The sequence below is a fragment of the Saimiri boliviensis genome, chromosome 10 (assembly GCF_048565385.1).
Source record: "Saimiri boliviensis isolate mSaiBol1 chromosome 10, mSaiBol1.pri, whole genome shotgun sequence".
Classification (NCBI taxonomy): Eukaryota; Metazoa; Chordata; class Mammalia; order Primates; family Cebidae; genus Saimiri; species Saimiri boliviensis.
In genome coordinates this window covers 35872621-35893815 of record NC_133458.1, presented here as the reverse complement: position 1 = coordinate 35893815, position 21195 = coordinate 35872621, and the positions used below count along the sequence as shown (strand labels likewise).

The 21195-nt window shown below is 34.8% G+C and overlaps 1 protein-coding gene across 8 annotated transcripts in view; it reads left to right on the top strand.

Annotated features, from left to right (window-relative positions):
- CPED1 (cadherin like and PC-esterase domain containing 1) overlaps positions 1 to 21195 on the top strand; it is a 310759-nt gene that overhangs the window by 129581 nt on the left and 159983 nt on the right. For all 8 annotated transcript variants that reach the window (XM_074379153.1, XM_074379151.1, XM_074379152.1 and 5 more), the window contains 5 exons: positions 13098 to 13240; positions 14570 to 14642; positions 15824 to 15991; positions 17126 to 17230; positions 18811 to 18980. In XM_074379153.1, coding sequence (XP_074235254.1) covers positions 13098 to 13240; positions 14570 to 14642; positions 15824 to 15991; positions 17126 to 17230; positions 18811 to 18980 — 659 coding nt within the window. The remainder of the gene's footprint in view (positions 1 to 13097; positions 13241 to 14569; positions 14643 to 15823; positions 15992 to 17125; positions 17231 to 18810; positions 18981 to 21195) is intronic.

Below are 21195 nucleotides of genomic sequence, written 5' to 3'. Positions count from 1 at the left end.
TCCCAGCAAAAGGACAATTCCAAAGGTAGGAGAGTCTTCACATATTCACAGAATGCCACAGCCACTGACTGTGTTACGTGTGAACACAGGGTGAGTGGTAGAGAGATTGAGAGAGAAGCAAGAGCCCGATCACACAAGACTCATAGGAAACGTAATAAATTGAATTTTTTCCCTATGGGCAAAGGAATGCCACTAAAAGATAGTGAACATGGGGTTATCATAATCTGATTTACTTTTTAAGCCCATTCTGCTGCTGTGTGACGGACAGATTGAAGACAATTGTGAACAGAGGCAGAGAAACCAGTTACAAGGCCATTCAGGGGTCCAGATGAGGAGGATGGTGGCTTGAACTATGTTGATAAGATGATAGTCTAAAGGAAAAATGTGGATACATTTTGTAGGTAGAAACAAAAATTGGTGTTGTGGTGAGAGAGAGGCTAAGAGAGAGGGTTCAAGGATGAGTCTTCAGCCATTATTTGAGTGGTGCTGCCATTGACTGAGAGATCAGATGGGGGGAGAGCCAGTCAGTCAGGAGGACTGGGAAAGAGAAACAGGTTCCTGTTCATACTGCAGCTTGCCTGTTGAGGCTGGCTCTTTCTCATCTGCCCCTTCTCAGGCCTTGTGTGCTCTGTAACCTGACTGAAGGCCCTACCAGAAAATCTCTCCTGGAGAATTTGGTGATTCTTTTCCCATTCACTTCCTCTCTCTGCCTTTCTTCTCTCCAGTCACTGGAACCCCTATTTCCAACAGAAGTATCCTACCACTTCTAAACAAAGAGAAGAATAACTGTAGCTGTTTGCCCATCCTAGTGTGACGGGGGTTCCTACAGCTCCAGGTACCCATTACTATAAACACCTCCCTGGCAGAGGTGCCTGTTTCTCAGCCACCAAAAAATCAAGGGTTATTTTCAAACAGATGATGCCTCAAATCACAAGTCGAATCTCTTGAAGGATAGTAGAGTGGTTCAGTGTGATGTATTCGGATAAGATGAGAAGAAGATGCTTAGGAAAATGCTCACCCTAAAAAGGGTTCAATCTATTCAATGTTTGGATGGAAGCCAGAGTGAAGTTGGAGAAGTTAGAAACAAAGAACTCAAATCAGAAGCAACAAGCCTTAAGTTGCATTCTAAGCACTGAAAAGAAAAAGAAAAAAAAAAATGCGTGAGATTCTTAGATCACCTCCCTATGAGAGGTTCGTGTGAGAAGGAGGTGCAGGCTCCATTTCAAAAAGAGGAGAAATAAAGACAAAATTTAAACGATGATAAAAGGCAAATGGAATCAGTGCACTTTTGCAGAGCAAATCACCTCCAAACTTAGTGACTTTGAATAAACATTTATTATTTCTAATGTTTGTCAGTTGGCTGGACCAGCTCCGCTCATCTCTATGGGCATATGGTGATTAAGCTTGGCTGGGTGGTCTAGCCTGCCTTCACTTATGCTCCTGAATGTTGACTGGGTGTCAGCTAGGGCCATTGGGATGACTTGGCTATGTGCCTCTCATCATCTTGCAGTCCACCCAGTGTTCTGTCACACAGTGGCAGTTTCAGGATTCCCAAGAAGAGCAAGAGAACAAACCCCAAAAGCCAAGTCCTTTCCAAGTGTTTGCTCGTGTAGTAGATTGAATGGCTGCCCCCAAAATGATGTGTCCATATCCTAACCTTCAGAACCAGTGAATATTACCTTATTTGGACAAAGGGCCTTGGCAGATATAAAAGTTAAAGATATCAACATAGGATCCTCCGCCTGTCCTTGTAAGAGAAAGTCAGAGAGAGATTTGACACAGAAGACAAGAAACACAGGAGAAGACACATCTTCGCATCTTCACATGAGTGAAGATGAAAACCAAGATTAGAGTTTTGCACCCACAAGCAAAGGAATGCCAACAACCACCAGAAGCTGAAAGAGACAATGAATGAATTGTCCCTGAGAGCTTTAAGAGAGAATGTGGCCACGTGGACATCTTGATTTTTGGATTTCTAGCCTCCAAAACTGCAAGGGAATAAATTTCTCTTGTTTTAAGCTGTCAAGATTGCAGTAATTTGTTACAGCAGTTCTAAAAAGCAAAAGGAGTTTGCAGCACATTTGCTAAATTCCTCATTGGTCAAAGAACATCACATGAATAAGCCAAGATTCAAGGGGTGAAAAAATAGACTCCCCCACTGGATGTGAGAAGCTGCAAAGTCACACTGCAAAGGGGTATGCATACGGAGGAGGGAAGAATATGTGACCGTTTTTTACAAACTGCCACACTAATGAAAAGAAAAGATTTTCTTGTTAAGGCAGATTACCAGCAGGTTTGACAGGATGTAATTTAAATGTAAGAACAGGGAAATATTTAAATTGGGGGCAGGAGAAAACAAGAGAAGTAGGAAGTGGGTACGAGTATCTTGACTGATGACTCCTCTACTAAAAGAGAATAATTAAGTTTCTAATGGTTTATGTCCTTCATCAAGCATTCCCCCCATAAGGCTTGCTGACTGCTGAACCCAAGATCTCAATGCCTGAGGCAAGGAAGCCGCCTTGTCCCTTATACCCTTGAGTTCTATGTCTACCTTGATAAACTGATGAATTATAAGTGCAAAAGAGACAGACTTGTTTCTGTAGAAGCAAAGCTGAATATTTATAACATAGTATAGGAAAATCAAGTTAAAACATTTCAGATGAATTAAATGTGGGTATAACAATTTTCAAAATGTTGGGAGGGTGGCGAGCTGTAAAATCTAGAATGATTCTGCCCTGGGATTTCTTTGCAAGTGTCTTGGTGTTCTTGGTTTAATTGCAGTTAAGCCAATGCCTGTGAGTGAGTTTTCTGTTAAGTTAGATGACTTGCAATTCTAATTAGTTCACCCATAGTCGTATAAAGACCTTGGCCGTATGTCAGAAGATTGACCAAGGAATACACTTTTATATTTTTTTATTTTAAAAAAAGCTTAAGAATTCCATGTATCACTTTTTGAGTTCTCATATAAAAATAATGCATTTTACAGTAAAAAAGATAAAGGCACTTCTGTTTACTGTTTATTTTACTATTGCATGGGTAAACGTTAAGTGCATGCGTAAATGTCTATTGATTAATTGTTATGTCCTCCAAGCATGAATGAATTAGCACCTTGTGGTTTTTAAGCTGACTTGGAATGTTCAAGAAAAGTTCAGCTACAGTTGATTCATATCCTTCTATAAATGTTGGGGACTTCTGTTCTTTATGAGCGGGAACTGACATGATTGGAACTGTCCTTCATAAAGATAACTGGCAGCAAAGAAAAAGAAATTATTGTAGGCAGGGAAGCCAGTAGTCAGTACTCAGGACACAAAGAGATGGCACGGATTTGGGGTATCTAGCATTATATTTAACTAGATGCTAAATCACGAACCTTTAAATTATGCATAATTAAGTACCCACTTAAAATATTGCATGTAAAAGAATCACAACTTTGGTGTGAGAGAGGTGTAAGGTAATTCATGAGAAAGGTGTGAGGAAACAGCATAGAGTTGTCAAAAATTTCCTATGGATTCAACAGCCTTTAACACTAGAGCCACAGCCACTTAAAAGTTAGGGCAAATTGTTCTATCATTTTCTTTTTTGTACAACCAGAACCCATTATCATGAATACATTTCTTTTTCTTTTGTGATTGACCAGGAGACTTAATAAGACCTAAATTAGATACCCTGCATGAAATATCCAGAATATAAATTGAAAACATTTTCCCTTTTTACTTTCTTACTCATTTGAGAGTATTTACAGATATGAGATAGGTATCTTTCTGCCAAATGAATCCTTATTTGCAAATTTTTGTACTGCCTGCAACAAATATTATTTGGTATACATATAACCAGATTTCAATGCTATCTTCTAGTCGAGATAATTAATGAAAGATGGAATGTTTTCAAATGAGCTGTCAGATCTTATTTTATTGGGAGTTCAAAGAAGCCTTGTGTTTTAACTTTAATGGAAATAGTTGTGACCTGCTGGAACAACGGCATTCATATAAAGAAAATGAGCAGGCATATACATGAAGAGTTCAATGATAAAATCTTTACAACCTTAGCTTTTGCTCTTTGCTGTTAAATCTCTCTGCTCCTTTATATCCCAGTGAGAGATTCCAGAAGGAATAATAAAGAAAACCTGCCAGTTCTCTAAGAAGGTTGAATATAATGCAATCAAGGGTCTATCATTCAAAGTAAATAATTAAATTTTTATGCTATTCACAGCCTTTTATATTTCTATACTCTGCTTCTGAACAATTCCCTTAGATGCTTGTGGGAGACTTTAAAGTTTTCAACTGTGAAACTGATTAAATTGTATAGAATCTATATTCTGAATTTCCAAGTTTAATATATGCTATAAAGTTTAGGGCTATTAAGAAGTACGAATGAATAAAATTATTCATGTCACTGGAAACAGAAAACTTATTTAAATATTGGAGTTTTTAATCTAATTACAAGGAATGAGTAAAAGTATCCTAATTTAGGTTCAGCCAATTTGGTTTTCTGTGGTTTACCCTGAAGCAGGCCAATTTTCAGTGAACTGAAACAAATGATGAGAGTATTTATATTCTTAAATCATTTGACTTAACATGATTTTTTTCTTGATCCAGGCAATTTGATTTAACATACAAAAAAAATTCTTAGTTTTTCCAAAAGGTAATTAGGCTACATAAATTCTCAAGTTGTTGTTAATTGTGTGGGTGTAAAGGCATGTGCTTGAGAATTGTGTCAGTTCAAAACACATGTTAGATGAAAGTAAAAACACAGATCATTCATTCTTCTGGATTTCAGGGTCCATCCACAGTCCTAAAGCCAACACAATAAAAAACACAGGGCAGAAGTAATGCTGGGGCTTTGCAGCAAAGCAGATTGACTTCAACACCCATGTTGCTTGCCCCTGGCTGTATAACCTTTGGCATGTATCTTGCATTCTCAACCCCCAGTTTCTTCATCAATAAAATAAGGATAATGAATACCATACTCACGGCACTGATCTGAATACAAACAAAGCAGTGTATGTAAAATGCACAGTGTAACTTACTGGTTTGTGACTTACTCATTTTTCCCCATTTCTCAAATCATTTTTTTCTCTCATTTTTTATTGTTAAAAATCTGATTTTTTTTCCTTCTAAATCACGTTCCTCTTCCAAGGGTCCAGGATGCTCACTAGTGCTTCATGTCCCGTCACAGCTTTCTCAGATGCATTTTGGAGTAGAGGCAGGCAGCCATATCTGGAGCTGGGTGTCATATGCCTTTGGGGATCCATGATGACTTCCCAAGGGGCTCACAGGCACATGGATAATGTTGAGAGAATTAATGCCCAGAACTTCACTTTTCATACAGATAACTTTCTGAAGTTTGAACTTGCTGAAAAGATACCTCTAAAGCAGGTTGATCTTTCTCATCCTTTTTGTAAATACTTCTGCTTTTCAAAAGAAAGACCCAGTTTTTGCTAGCCCTGATATTATAATGACAGTTACTCAAAGTTGAAAAAAAATTTGCCAAAAAAAAAAAAAAATACAAATTTAAATATGTTGTTCATTAGAGCAAATGAAGGATGCTAATCACTAGTAACAAATCCTTCACAATTCTTTGTTTTTAACAAGTCTGAATATTTCATGATATACTACTATGTGATTTTTAGCATGTACCCTGGAGGGAGTTGAAAGAAATGAGCCATGTTGCCATAACTAAATCCTTCCATCCACAACTGTGTATTTGTGTGAACAAAATTCCTTCATGCTTATATTTAAAATAATATTAATACTAATGCTGAACCCTTCTTGTTCTAGCAATTAGTAACATTCTTTTAATGGATATATGAATTAATTGAATAAAAAGAAACCAGCCGGGTGCAGAGGCTCATGACTGTAATCCAAGCACTCTGGGAGGCTGAGGCAGAGATTCACGAGGTCAGGAGATCGAGACCATCCTGGCCTACATGGGGAAACCCCATCTCTACTAAAAATGCAAAAATTAGCTGGGCATGGTGGCACGGGCCTGTAATCTCAGCTACTTGGGAGGCTGAGGCAGGACTGTCACTTGAACCAGGGAGTCGAAGGTTGCAGTGAGCCGAGATCACACCACTGCACTCCAGCCTGGTGACAGAGCAACACTCCATCTCCAAATATATATATAGATAGATAGATAGATAGATAGATAGATAGATATCTTGGAGATTGCACTGGGTCATCTTGTGTTGCTGTTAATTACCCGAGACTGTGGAGTTTTTAAAGAAAAGAGGTTTAATTGGCTCACAGTCCTGCAGGTTGTACAGGAAGTGTGGCGCAGGCATCTGCTCAGCTTCTGGAGAGGCCATAGGAAGCTTTTACTGATAAGAGAAGGATAGCAGGCATCTTACATGGTGGGAACAGTAGCAAGAGGGGTGGGTGAGGAGGGATCACACTTTACTGACTAGGTCTCCTGAGATCTCATTCACAATGGGGAGAACAGCACCAAGCCATGAGGGATTTGCCCCCATGACCCAAACATTTCTCAAAAGGCCCCACCTGCAACACTGAGGATTACAATTCACATGGTATTTGGTGGGGACATCTATTCAAACTATATCAGAGCTGCATTTCCAGTACAATTTTACTTTTTATTCTAGAAATTATTTTAGATGATTTGTAATGTATTTCTCTTGTTCTGACTAATTGTGTATGAACCATAATTTTAACTATTTGGAAGAATATTTTTTTAAACTTGGAGCAATATGGTCACTGAAATTTTAAAGTTTAAATTTATAAACATTTTTTCGTACCGAGAATTATAGGACAATCAAAAAAAGATTTTCATATTTAAAAATATTAGGATGAAATTTTGAGGTATTTGGATTACTTCGGATTCATTGTCAGAGTTACAGGCTGAGAGACAGACTGATTAAGTCAAAATCAGACGAATGGATTCCCACTGAGTCTGAAAAAGGCAAAATAATAGTATTAATTGATATCAAAACAATAGACTTAAATTCCAGCTGTATTACAAATAGGTAGATTTGAATGCATCCTTATTGCCACTTTAATTTGGACGAAGAACATAGAATCTTGGATTTTATATATTTGATTAAGTGCCCTTAGCTTTACCCAGGGATTTAGGTGGGTCTGAGCTCTTATGTCATCCTTTATTTTAAGCATTGACTAGAATCTGAAGTGATCATCCCCTAGATTTTGTGTTCCATCATTAATTTGACCTCTTTTCTAGCTCATTCTTATAAATATTCAAGCTTGCTGTTGATATTTCACATCCTAAAAAAATGAATAAAAAGTTCAAGGATAAAAAGGCACTCAAGATTAAAACAGAGACTAAAAGTAGGTGGCATGAAAATAGAAAATATTTCTACTGTTTGCAGGAACTGAGAAATAGAGTCATGGAGGGGTTATTTTTTTGCTTCATTTTCGTTTGCAAAATTTCTAACCTTGATACAATTGCTTTTGGGGACTTTGATGATACAAAATTAGCAAGTGATGTGATTATTAGAGAAAGTGCAGCTGTGAAGGCTGCAAATTTATTTTTAAAAGTTTAAATTGCAGTCATATGCATGTAGCATACAATTTACTATAATCCTTTCTAAGTGTACACTTTAGTAGCATTAAGTATTTTTACACTGTCATGCAACTAATCCCTAGAACTTTTTGCATAACTGAAATTATATACCCAGTAAACATCTCTCCATTTCCCCCTCCTCCCAGCCCCCAGCAACCACCATTCTACTTTCTGTTTTTATGCATTTGACTACTCTAGATACCTCATATAAGTGGAATAATCCAGTGTCTTCATGACTGGATTATTTCACTTAGCAAGTATTGTCAAGTGTCATCCATGTTGTAGCATGTGTCAGAATTTCCTTTCTTTTGAAGGCTGAATAATATTCATTGTATGAATATATTACATTTTGTTTATCCCTTCTATTGATGCACATTTGGGTTGCCTCTACCTTTTGGCTATTGTCAATGATACTGTTATGAAAACGGGTGTGTAAATATGTCTTTGAGACCCTGCTTTCAGTTATGATCACTATATACCCAGAAGTGGAATTGCTGGATTGTATGGTAGTTCTATTTGTCATTTTTTGAGGAACCCCCAATTGCTATTCAAGTGGCTGCATCATGTTACTTTCCCACCATCAAATCGCAAGGATTCCAGTGTCTTGATATCCTCACCAGTGATTGTTATTTTTCTGTTTTGTTTTTGTTAAGTCACCATCCTAATGGGTGTGAGGTAATATCTCACTGTGGTTCTAATTTGCGTTTCCCTAATGAATAGTGATAGTGAGCATCTTTTCATATGACATTGGTGCAAAATGACTTTACGTACGAATGTTCCCTCATCTGACTTAAGTAGCAATATTCTTTAATCTGAGGAGATGAAAAGTTCTTTCACACATAAAAACATCGAGAGAAACCCTGTTATACTTTAGTAAAGTACAATGCTGTTAAACATGACATTCTGCTATGGTTTCTCAGTCAAGAACATTGCTTTGAAAACCCTAATGCTGGTTAATCTTTCATCCTCTGTTCTAAATCATAGATTAATTTTCTTATCTCTAAAATTCTGTCAAATAGCTGTAAGCTCCTATTCTTCAAAGGTTTTATTACAAGACACCAGAAAAGTATATATTTTCCCTCTCTCACGAGATGGAAGCAAGAGATAAACATGCTGTCCTGAGGAAAGTGATGTTACCCAGAAACTATAGTAAGGTATTTCTCTTATCAAGGTATCTGCGGTTTCTGTAATGTCATAGGTTTGTTTACTCAACAGTATTTACTGAATACTTACTTGGCATTAGGCACTGAAATCCAGACGATAAAATGGGACAGTTTCTGACCAAAAAATAAAAATAAAAAAACTCACAGTCTAGTGGAAAGAGCAGACAAGAAGGTGGGCAAGTTTAACACGAAGCAAATGACACGTTGACATTGAGTTCAGTTCACCCAAGCAAGGTCTCATGGGAGGATGGAGAGAAATAATGAGCTGGAACCCAGAGGAGTTATGTGGTAGAATGAAGTGGATAACAAGGGCACCTTGGAAGTATTTTAAGATATCAGACATGATCGAAGTTTTTCTATATACTTTTTAGTTCACTCTGTTGCTCTTGTCCTTCCATTTTTGATTAATTGATAATTTTAATTCACCCACTTATATCTGAATAAGTTGCTTGAATGGATCAATGTGTAAAAATGTAAATGCCTTACTAGTTACTGCTTGAATTTTACACAAGTACACACAAATGGTGGTGTGTTAGCTGACTGGTTTTATGACCAGGATCTTACAAGGGCATTCTCCATATAATTTATTTTGCACTAAATTTGTATTTCATTTTTACACTAAAGGAAGAAAGTTTATAGTTTATAAAATAGTTTCATGTCATGTTAAAAGTTTCAAGATGTTCTTTTATTCATTTTTATTTTACTGCCAATGTACCAATTTCCTTGGGAACTTACATTCTCACATTTATTTAATTAAAAAACATTGATTAGCAGTGTTGATATGGAGAACGAGTCTGTTTAATATTTGAGTTCATGGCTTGACTTTTCTAATAAGCAGCAAAGGTGAAGGTGAGCCTTCAGGTATTTGTAAGTTAAGAAGTGCCTGGGTGAAATAGTTCAGGTCCGGTGGAAATTGAATGGAATTAACATCAAATAATTTCAGATTTGATGTTGTCTCATGAGATCATTGAGTGTAGTTCTGTCATTTTGCACTGAGACTCACAGAACTCATGTAATATGACCAAGGAAATACAATTAGAGTAGCAAATTGCAGTGTAACCAGACACTCAAAAAAGTGATTCACTCAGTCTAAGTGAGTTAGTTACAAGAACTGATAAAATCTGTGGCTTCTGTGGGAGACTTTGAAAGTTTATGATTTTTTAAAAATATGTATTAAGCACTCGTATGATTCTACTTTCGTTTTTGGCATATGTAGTTTGCTTTCCACTATACTAAATGAATTAAAAAGAGGAAATCACACTCATCTGGATTTTTTTTTTTTAATTGAAGGGCTTACATAAACTGAAATGCATGCAGTGAGAGAGAAGGGAATGCAGAGACAAAATTGGAAATGAAACTAATACAAAAAGAAAAGTAGCTCCTTTCTGAGTCTTGCTTTTTTGAGGGTCATTTTCTTTCTTCTTCCCTCAGTTCTGGTTAGAAATGCAGTTATGTTCTAATTCTGCTTTCATGATTGTTGGTTGATGTTAGACCTTCTCTCAGCATGCTGAGTTCCTAGAGAAATGGGAGAAAGACTAGTTATTTGGGTCCCCATTTCTACTCTTTCATTTTTGTTGGGAGGCAAACCCATGGAAAAGTCTGTTCAATTATATATACCGCTTTATTCACTCTCTTTAAAAACATTTAAATTGGGCCGGGCGCAGTGGCACAGCCTGTAATCCCAGCACTATGGGAGGCCGAGACGAATGGATCACGAGGTCAAGAGATCAAGACCATCCTGGTCAACATGGTGAAACCCTGTCTCTACTAAAAATACAAAAAATTAGCTGGGCATGGTGGCGCGTGCCTGTAATCCCAGCTACTCAGGAGGCTGAGGCAGGAGAATTGCCTGAACCCAGGAGGTGGAGGTTGTGGTGAGCCGAGATCGCGCCATTGCACTCCAGCCTGGGTAACAAGAACGAAACTCCATCTCAAAAATAAATAAATAAATAAAATTTAAATCGAATGTCTTATAGTTTTAAAATTTCTTCTTTGGTTGGTATTAGAAATCTGAATTGGATTAGGAGAGTCTAGGTGCCAAAACCATTTTAATTGAAATCTCCTTTATGTGGCTGTGGACTTCTTTTTCTTTGTTTTGTTTTCTTTTTTTGTTTTGTTTTGTTTTTTCTTAAAAGACTATTTTCAGAGCAGCTTTGTTCCCAGAACTTTGTTTTGTTTTCTTTTGTTTTTTGTTTTGTTTTGTTTTGTTTTGTTTTAGACAGAGTCCTGCTCTGTCACTCAGCCTGCAGAGCACTGGCATGATCTTGGCTTAATATTTACTGCAAACTCTACCTCCTGGGTTCAAGTGATTCTTCTGCCTCAGCCTCCTGAGTAGCTGGGATTACAGATGTGCACCACCATTCCCAACTAATTTTTGTATTTTTAGTAGAGATGAGGTTTCTCCATGTTGGCCAGGCTGGTCTCGAACTCCTGACCTCAGATGATCCATCCACTTTGGCCACCTGAAGCGCTGGGATTACAGATGTGAGCCACCATGCCCAGCTGTCTTGCTTTAATTAATAAAAAAAAATTAAAGGAGCTGGCATGTACTGAATATGGATGTGCTAAGTGGTGGAATTCCTTACATACATTCTCTCATTTAATCTCAGCATACTTCTATAAAGTAGGCACTGTTATTAATCCCACAAGTTCTCACAACTTTGGCACAAAACCAAAGTTAAACCTGAATCTTTTTACCTCTAGAGTCTATAGAGGTAGTATCTATGTGCTATGCAACTTGTCCCCCACAACAAAGAATATAGCGCTTCCTAAAGGGTAGAGTTCTCACTAAAAGTTGAATTGAATGGCATTCGATATTTAAATGCTTACTGTTACAGTCAGAAATTAAGAAATTATTTTCATTTTAGAGAAATAAGTGCAACCCTAAAACATTAATTTACTAATTATATAATTTACTAATTATATAATCGGATAATTAATCTTATTTATCTCATCTGCTACATAGATGTTTCCAACTTTCATATAGTATTAGCCTTAACCTCTATGATATTCAAGCAACATTAAAATAAGAAAATGTAACAATGTCACAAATAACCCTTTCTACATGATATGGTGAAATTAGTGAAATATGATGAGTTACGTTTACTGGGAAAAACATAATGTTACTCTGTTTTGAATCACGGGTGTTAACATTTTTAGTGTTAGCAATAATTTGTTTTCTTTTCATCATACAATTATTACATTTATTTTCCTAAGTAAAATGGAAAAACATCCCAATTGCCAAATACTAATGATGCATTCTTAGAGTCTCTATGTGTAATCTTATTAGGTTTCTATTTTTCAACTGCAAAAGTTTATGAAGCCAGTATTGGTTTATCTTGAGGGAATTTTGCTTGCATTGAGAAGACATATTTACCATTTTCCACAGGCAATTCAGGCCAATATTTGTCCTTCTTTATCACAGCAACAAAAGTTTTTCACTTTGCAATCCTGTGTAGTTTGGATCGATTTAGTCTGTTTTTCCAAAAAATGTTAATAGAATACCTGCTGCATGTTTTTTCAAAAAATATTTTTTGTTCTTTATCTTTGAAAGAGTGTGTTTACACAGAGAAAGTTTATGAATCAATATGAGATACTTTTATACTTTAAAAAATACTCACTTGAACTTTATATGAAGCATCCTCAAGAAGTCTTATTTTTATCATTTTAATATTTAAGCAAATAAAACCAGCTATTTGTGATACTAACAATTGTGTTTTTAAGCTGACACAATTCAGCTTCATTTCCCCCCTTTTTTTTTTGTAATACTGCCCTATACCCTCTATCCACATGAAAAAAATAATTATTAAAATATCAGCAGGACACTGGGATTCTCTCAGAGTCTTCTCTGATTGGCTAGATCTTGCACAGAATAATGACACGAGGAAGAAGCAACTTTGATACATTTATTTTTGTTTCAACAGGCACAGAAAATAATAATAAAAAACTAACATTTGAATTTCACACTTTGACAGGGCTTTCAAATACATTTTCTTCAATTTGGCTTCACAGCTCTCTTGTTGGTAGATATTAATCCCAATTTAAAGAGAAGGACACAAAGATTCGGAGAAGTGAGAGACAAGTCCAGGTCACCTAGTTGGTAGAGTTACAAATTAAACTTTGGAGTTCTGATGATGAGACTTGGATTTTCCATGATTAGATGCTGTGAAATGAGGAAAATAAAATGGAGTACACACTTCTAAAGAAATGTAAATTACAGGATATTTAAACCTTTCCCTTTCTGTATACCTGTATCTTAGATTACCAAACTTTCTGACTTAGGGGGTTTTTTTGGGTGTGACAAGTAGAGATAACCTAGAGGAATCCTTCAAATTGGTGACCTTGGAAATGATAGACAAACTGAGGCTGTTGTTTTAACACATGCATCCTTTACTTTGTTCACAGCTGCAAACATTTTTTGAGACATTCCTGAGAGCCAGTTCACCTCATCGGGCTTTTGATATTATGAAGGAAGCAATTGGCAAACTCCTGCTAGCAGCTGAAGTATTCAGTGAAACATCTACTCTGGGGCCAAAGACCTTTCATAGGTAAAAACAAATTTTAATTAAAAAAAAAAAAAGAAAAAAAGAAAAGAAAGAAACCTATTTTCTAAAACTTGTTGGTGGAAATATATCTTATTATCATAAGCCAGTGATACTTGGAAATTTTTATGTCAATACACAAATCTAATCTTCTAAACATATTTGGCCATATTTACAGATCCCAAAACTTTAGAATAACAGACTCAATAGTATCTAAGCAGTGGTACTAAGAAGTAAAGTACACAGTTTAAAAGTTAATCTTTAAATTGCAGTTTTTTTTCAAGCACGACTATTTCTATGATAGATGCTTAGCATTGACTAGGTGTAATTTTACTTAAACATAATAAATTTTGTTCTCAAATATTCCACTGATTTTATAACGCAGAGGAGAAAATGAAAAACTCTATTAAGAACATTCAGTAACTCCTATTCCCATATCTTTTTACTTGAATGTAACTTACTGCCTTTGTTCTAAGGAAATGCTAAGTCTAGTAGGTTGGAAGGCAAGAGAAGAGCATCAATTTAAACCTTATCATAATTTAGACATGAGTAAGTGCCTAGCGTGTAGGAGTAAGAGAATTTTCTTCATATTTAGGTTTCCATGGAATAACGTTATTGTTTAATGTGTTATGAATATTTTGGTATAATTTTATTTTCTGCAAGAAATAAAATAGAATCCAAATCTAAAAATTAATCACATGTAATTTTACATTATCGAAGCTACTGTTCTTGTGAATTAGTAGACATGTTGAAATTTAACTATATAATTATTAATATGATAATAAGAGTAAATACTGAAGAGAATATAGTTTTTTATTATCATTTTACTTTAAGTTCTGGGATACCTGTGAAGAACGTGCAGGTTTATTACATAGGTATACCTGTGTCATGGTGGTTTACTACACGTATCAATCTGACATCTAGGTTTTAAGCCCCACATGCATTAGGTATTTGTCCTAATGCTCTCTCTCCTCTTGCTCCGCCACCCACAACAGGCCCTGTTGTGTGATGTTCCCCTCACTGTGTCCATGTGTTCCCATTGTTCAACTCCCAGTTATGAATGAGAACATGCAGTGTTTGGTTTCCTGTTCCTGTGTTAGTTTGCTGGGAATATTGGTTTCCAGCTTCATCTATGTATCTGCAAAGGACACGAACTCATTCTTTTGTATGGCTGCATAGTATTCCATGGTGTATGTGTGCCACATTTTCTTTATCCCATCTATCATTGATGGACATGTGGATTGGTTCCAAGTCTTTGCTATTATAAGCAGTGCTGCTGTAAACATATGTGTGCTTGTGTCTCTAGTTTTATATTGCCTTGTGTTTTCGTTTCAGATGCAGATTCTGTTTTCAACTTTTAACTTTTGATATTGGTTATGGCAGTTTCATGAACCCTGTAGTACTCCAGGTCAGTATGCGAAAGGCCTGAGTGGTGTGAGTTTCTTCCTTGTTGTGAAAGTGTGTGTGATGTTGTTTTTACTTATAGTAACCAATCAATAAATAGCAATTTGCAAAAGTCACTGTAGGCTTATATTCACTGTGGTTCAGAGAATTAACTAGTATGTAGAGAATCTATGAGTCCAATCCTGTCTATGTGTATGTGTAAAACAAACATGAATTTTTCTATGGTTCAAGTACTGTTTGTGAAATAAATGTGGTATGATGTCAAGCATGTATTAATGGAGAGAACAGGAAACGCAGATAATAGAAAGTAACAGATTATCTCGTGTATTTACATGAGGTTATAAAAATATAACTTTTCTTTTGTACATATAGATATTTAGTTTAAAATTTGTTTATATTTAATTTTAAAAGCAATGGGAATTTAAATTTTTTTTGTCATAGATACTATGTGTAGATGAAGTGTTTTTGTACATTTTGATGATTTTCCTTCCTCTCATGTTAAATACACTCATTCACATCATCTCCCCCAATGTATTTTTTTCCTCTAACATAAGCCCTTAGTTGCAAAAAGATAAAAAATAATTTATTAAATTAGTCTATAGAAAGTTGTACCTTGGGATATGGGGTGGGAAAAAAGGCAGAAGGTCAAAATAAAATTATGTGTAACTAGAGTTCAACTTCGTATAACATTTACATGTTTTCAAACTATTATACAGGTAAACGAATTACATTATAGGTGGTTCAGACATTTAGTTAATAGTTCCAAGATTTAGCCATAAAAATTTATAACTTTATTAATTGACACTTTTTAATAGTCATTTTTCATTATTTTGCATGCATATTTAATAGTTTGTATTATGCTTTTAAAAATCTATTCAGAAAAAAAGTTATGTACTGTCTTAAATGAAAGCATATTCTTCCACTGTAAAAGGTATTAAGGTAAGCTAATGTGACTTTATAATATATTAGTTAAATTTCTTATACTGTACATTAAATAATTGTTTTTAAATTGTATCTTAAAAAAACCATTATTCACATTTATAAAACTGTTGACCTCCAAAAGGACCACTAGATGTCAGTTCTGATCTATAATCCAACAGGAAATAAATCATGTCTTAGAAGTAATTCCATTGTCTTAAAAGTAAATCAATAAGTAATATTTGCTGTGTTTTTGTTCTTTCAAAGGTACATGAGCATTTTAATTTTCAAGATAATGATAATATGGATTTTGAGGACCAAAATACAGAAGAATTCCTAATAAATGACACTTTCAATTTTCTCTTTTCTAATGAATCATCACTTTCCATGTTTTCTGAGATATTTCAGAAACTTTATAGATCAGATGTATTCAAGGTAAGTGCATATTTGTGTACTGATAAGTATTTTTTCAAGTCATTCCTTAGAAGGTGGCATTCTTTTTATTGTGCAATTTCAGCAGCTTAATAATTAACTTGAAATTAATTGGCGTCTATTATATCACACTTCTTAATTTTTTTTCACCTCAGGATCAATATTATTTTTATGTCAACTAAGTATGCAAGTGACTGATTGTGATGAAATTATGGGTTGAAAATTAAGTTAAATGTTCATAATTTCTTTATTTTTCCTTCTTTCCTTCCTTCCTTCCTTCCTTCCTTCCTTCCTTCCTTCCTTCCTTCCTTCCTTCCTTCCTTCCTTTCTCTCTTTCTTTGTTTCCTTCTTTCTTTCTTTCTTTTTTGAGACAGAGTCTTGTTCTGCTGCCCAGGCTGGAGTGCAGTGGCACCCTCTCAGCTTCCTGCAACCTCCTCCTCCTGGGTTCAAGGGATTCTTCTGCCTCAGCCTCCTGAGTATCTGAGACGACAGGCGCATATCACCACAACATCCGACTAATTTTTGTATTTTTACTAGAGATGGGTTTCCCCATATTGGCCAGGCTGGTCTCAAATTCCTGACCTCATGATCCACCTGCCTCAGCCTCCCAAAGTGCTGGAATTATGAAATGTTGTGGAAATTATAAATAATATATGTTATATACTTATAATACTTTTTTATTTTTTTGATTTTCCTTTCAACTTGTAAGTTCAGAGGGTACATGTGCAGGTTTGTTACATGTATTATAGAGTACTTTCAAAGGAATGTTAGAACTTTTTGGAGGTAGTCTAGAAGAGCAGCGAGTGCTCCAGATTGACATCAGAGGACTTGAGTTAGAATACTAATTCTGTTTAAGCATCCACATCTATTGCCATTTAGGGCGAATGCCAATGAATAGGGTATAGTGCTTCAAAATAACATTGATTGATTTTTATTACATGTTAACATCTCCCCAACCTTACTACCAAAGCATCACTGAGCTATTTTGTCCAGGACCTCCGTGTTAAGTATGAAGTTTTCTTATATTCAGGCACCACTGTGACAAGTTGAAGTTGCTTAAGAAATGGGAGGTAATTGGGTTGAACATGGTTTGACTTTTTAACAGTTGCTAAAGTTTTCTCGCTTCCACCAATACAGGGTGAAAATTATCAAAAGGAACTAAATCAGTGTCTGTCCTTAGAAGAAATTAACTCAATTCTGACTTTCATAAAGGAACTTGGAAGTCTGGGACAATTCCAACTGGTAAAGCAAAAGTGACATTTGATTCTTCTTGATGACTGAGATTAGAGTAGATCACTGTAAGCTACCTGATTTTGACATCAAACTAGATGAAGTATTTCTTTAAGAAATAGAAATCTTTATAAGCTACTTTCTTCTTTTCAGAAATCAAAGTATCAAAATAAGCAAGATTTATATGTATTACTTTAAGAGTTTGAAACAATATGTGACTTATTAAAGGTAAAAGAATATGGGATTAGCATAGCTGCCAGTATTTGACAATTCTCAAGGGGAAAATGTCAACATTTTTCTGAAGAAGTTTTACTTTTAGCTTCAGAACATATGCATGAAACCAAAGGTTACTTCTGCTTATTATACCCTTGTTATTTCTGCTTACTATACCCTTTTTGTTTTTGTAAAATCAAATATATTTTTAAATAATGTTTTAGAAAAGTGCCTAAACCTTAATTTCTTATAACTCTATATCAAACTTCAAAGAAAGAAAATGTAAATAATTATAACTTTTACTGGTTTATATCTTTTTAAAAAAGCGTTTAGTTTCTCTCTTATGTATTTTCTTGGGTTTTGTTAATTCCTTGGTCAATATCAAAGGATGATTTGTTGCATACAAAATGCATGTTCAGTACTTGTTTTCTTTCCTGTTCTGATACTTATATAGAGTAAAATGAATTTGTATTTTTCTACCTAAGATTTGTTTATATGAAATATCTTTTAAATAGCATTCTTAATCATTAATAATTTATTATTACCCTGACATTTCACTTAAGTATTTATTTTACTTTTAAAAAGTATACATATATAAAATATATAATATATAATATATATACACATACACATGCACTACTTGATGAGTTTAATCAACTTACTAAGTTAATTAATGAGTGTTTGATACTTGTTTTTCTAATTTACTCCCAAATTTTAAAGGATTCAAAGTAAGCTAATTTCCCCAAGAGTTGACACAATATCATTTTAACTATTTTAAATATAGTAAGTATTACATTCACAACAGTTTGACTTAATACTATAAAAAGAAAATAAAAGGGACCTGGCCTCACTCCTCAAGAATTTATAACTTTAGATATTGTGAATATGGAGAACATCTCTCACCATAACTTGAGGAAGAACTAAATAATTATTTTGCAAGAGAAAGAGAAAATTCCAATTTCCTGGTTCTCACAGTAGAAAGGAGATAACCACAGATTTTTGTTTGTGGGGCAAGAGGGGAAGATTAATATTTCTCACTCTGACATAATTCACTTGTAACCCAAGAGGCTTTCTCATTATTCCTGCTGTGTAACTTTTTTATTCAGGTGTCTTCAGGTATCTATAATGGGAAAGAGAAATCCACTTATATTCACTGAAAAAAAAAATTAGCCCTATTTGGAAATATGATCATCAACAAAATTAGTTTCTTATAAAAAAAAGTGATATTTATATCAACAACTTCACAGTAAACCAATTTGTGGTACTGACCAATGGATTTTTTAACAACTATCTGGTTTCTTAAATAAGTAGAAAGCTGTTCATAGTAATACTGCATTATAATGTTTTCCATAACTTACACTGATGTTTTATGTGCTCAGCTCTTCCCATCTACTACTCCTGGGATTCAGTCACTGATGCATGAATTTTACGATATGGCAAATCCTGTGGGAAAACCTGGCTCAGTCCTGACCCAATACTGGTCTCTTTTAAATGTACTTGAACAATTTCCGTTCATGAATAAAAAGACACAGCTACATCCACTGGAATGGTAAGATAGTCACAAGTTTGAATTGTACAACCCAAAAAATCTCTAGTCTACAGATTGATTTCAAAAGGCTTTGCCTATGTTAACGCAAGCAACAACAACAAAAAAGTGTGTTTAAGTTTTCATGCTCTGGAAAATAAATGTCTTTAAATATTGAAACCATAATGATTCTAGTGGTCTTCAAACACTGTAATAAAAGTGAATCCAACAGTTTTTTTAAGCCAACAAGACTTGAGCCCACTATGATGTTTAGAATTGAAAGTTTCAATCTAGTTTCCTTTTGTGACATATATTCTTGAATTGTGGGAGTAGTAGATAAAAAGTATTAGGTGAGATTTGTTTAATGAACCATCAGTCAGAGGGTAGCTTGATACAGTAAGATTATTTATTTAGAAGGATTTTTAAGGTGTGACTTTTTTTCTGAGCAAAACCCATTGAATGTATATACATATGGTCTGTCTTTTTCACGATTTATTCCTATTTTGGTTTTAGGAGATATAACTTTTTTTTTTTTTTTTTTTTTTTTTTTTTTTTTTTGTTGTTGTTGTTGTTGTTGTTGTTTTGTTTTGTTTTTTGAAGGTAGAATCTCAGAGGAAAGTATTTGGCCAGGATAAAAGTTTCTCACCTTCACTATTTCTCATTCTAATGAGGGATAGTAATTAGAGAATGAGAGCTGAGACAGATAAAATTTTACCTCCATTAGTCAGGGAAAAGGGACAACACCTAAGGGTTTGTCTGCTTCTGTTTTATGTGGATTGGATTACAGGAGCATTTGCCTTTTCTACTGGCAGCAAAACAGAAGTAAACCTAAACCTCCTAGGGAGATGAAAGACTAAATGGCCCTGACATAATCATGAAAGTCTTTTGCAGTCACCCTAGGGAATAGCTTCTGTCCTATTGACTTACACTTCACTTCTTTCTGCTCAGGATATAGTGAAAACAGGTCTATAAAGACTTTATTTTTAAAATTCAAAAATTTGAATTTTTTATGTTTCAAAAATTTCAATAATCATATATATTAAGAATTCTTAGGACATCTCCCAGGATCAGAGTTCCCTTTAGTTGCTGCAGCTTTAAGAAGTTGGTCTTATTTCCTCAATACCTGGAAGTAGTAGGCTCATCAGAAGATTTTTTTATGTGTTTGAATATGAGGTTTCAAATAACATACCTCAGAGACACTTTGTTTGTACTTTACACTCGCTCAAATAATCTAAGACTGTCTCGTTTATTATAGATGGGTGAAAAACAAACTTGATTTCCAAAGGAAGCCATTTGAAAGTATCTTTTTTCACTTTGAGGAAGTTCCCCCAGGATAAAGTTTGAAAAGTTTGTTCCCCAGCAGATTTTTCTCAAGCTCCACATACGTTGTAAGATTAAGCAGTGTTCTGATCTTAAATTTAGAAGATTGAAATCTCTTCTTACAATAAGAAAATTTACTAATGGTCAGTGTTGAGTATAGTTACACAGGGTGAGGACATTTTTGAATTATAGAGACTAGATTAAAAAATCCCAGCTTTAGAGTTTATGAAGACAAGGTTTGGACTGCTCTGAGACTCAGTTTTTTATCTGCAAAATATACCTGTACTACAAACCATGTATATTTCAATATGATTACATAAAAATAACTTTCATTTGCTCCGTAGCATCTGATGCGCTGTAGCACAGAGAGGTAGTAAATATCAATATGCTTTTTTTTCTACGCTTCTATTCAATGATCATTTTACCTTCTATAGTGAGGGTAATATTTTTATATTTTTAATGGGAAAAGCAAGACAAGTTTGAAATGTTTATCTATGTTAATAGTGAGATAAGCAAACCTTACTATGTTTTCAACAAGCAATTCGTATGTGGCTAATTTCACTTGCATTAAAGAAAAAAATGTCCAAATTTAACTCTCTTCAAGGTTACCAGTGAGTGTATGTATATATTTAATTATCATTCATGCCATATTGCAATGAGGATGCATGTTATATACATTTTCCAAATGACAAAATAAAGTGCTAAGAAGATGGGTCATTTGCTCAGGTTACAAAGCTAATAGTAGCAGAGTTGGAACTAGGACCCTGGCCTTTTCATCCATGGTCCAGTACTTTTGTCTAGGGCTCATCCATGGTCCAGTACATCATGCAGATAGGGAGGTCATCATTGTCCTTATGTTCCCAATGGTTATCTCATTTTTTTTTTTCTGTAGACAATGTCCGCTTTATAGATGTACACT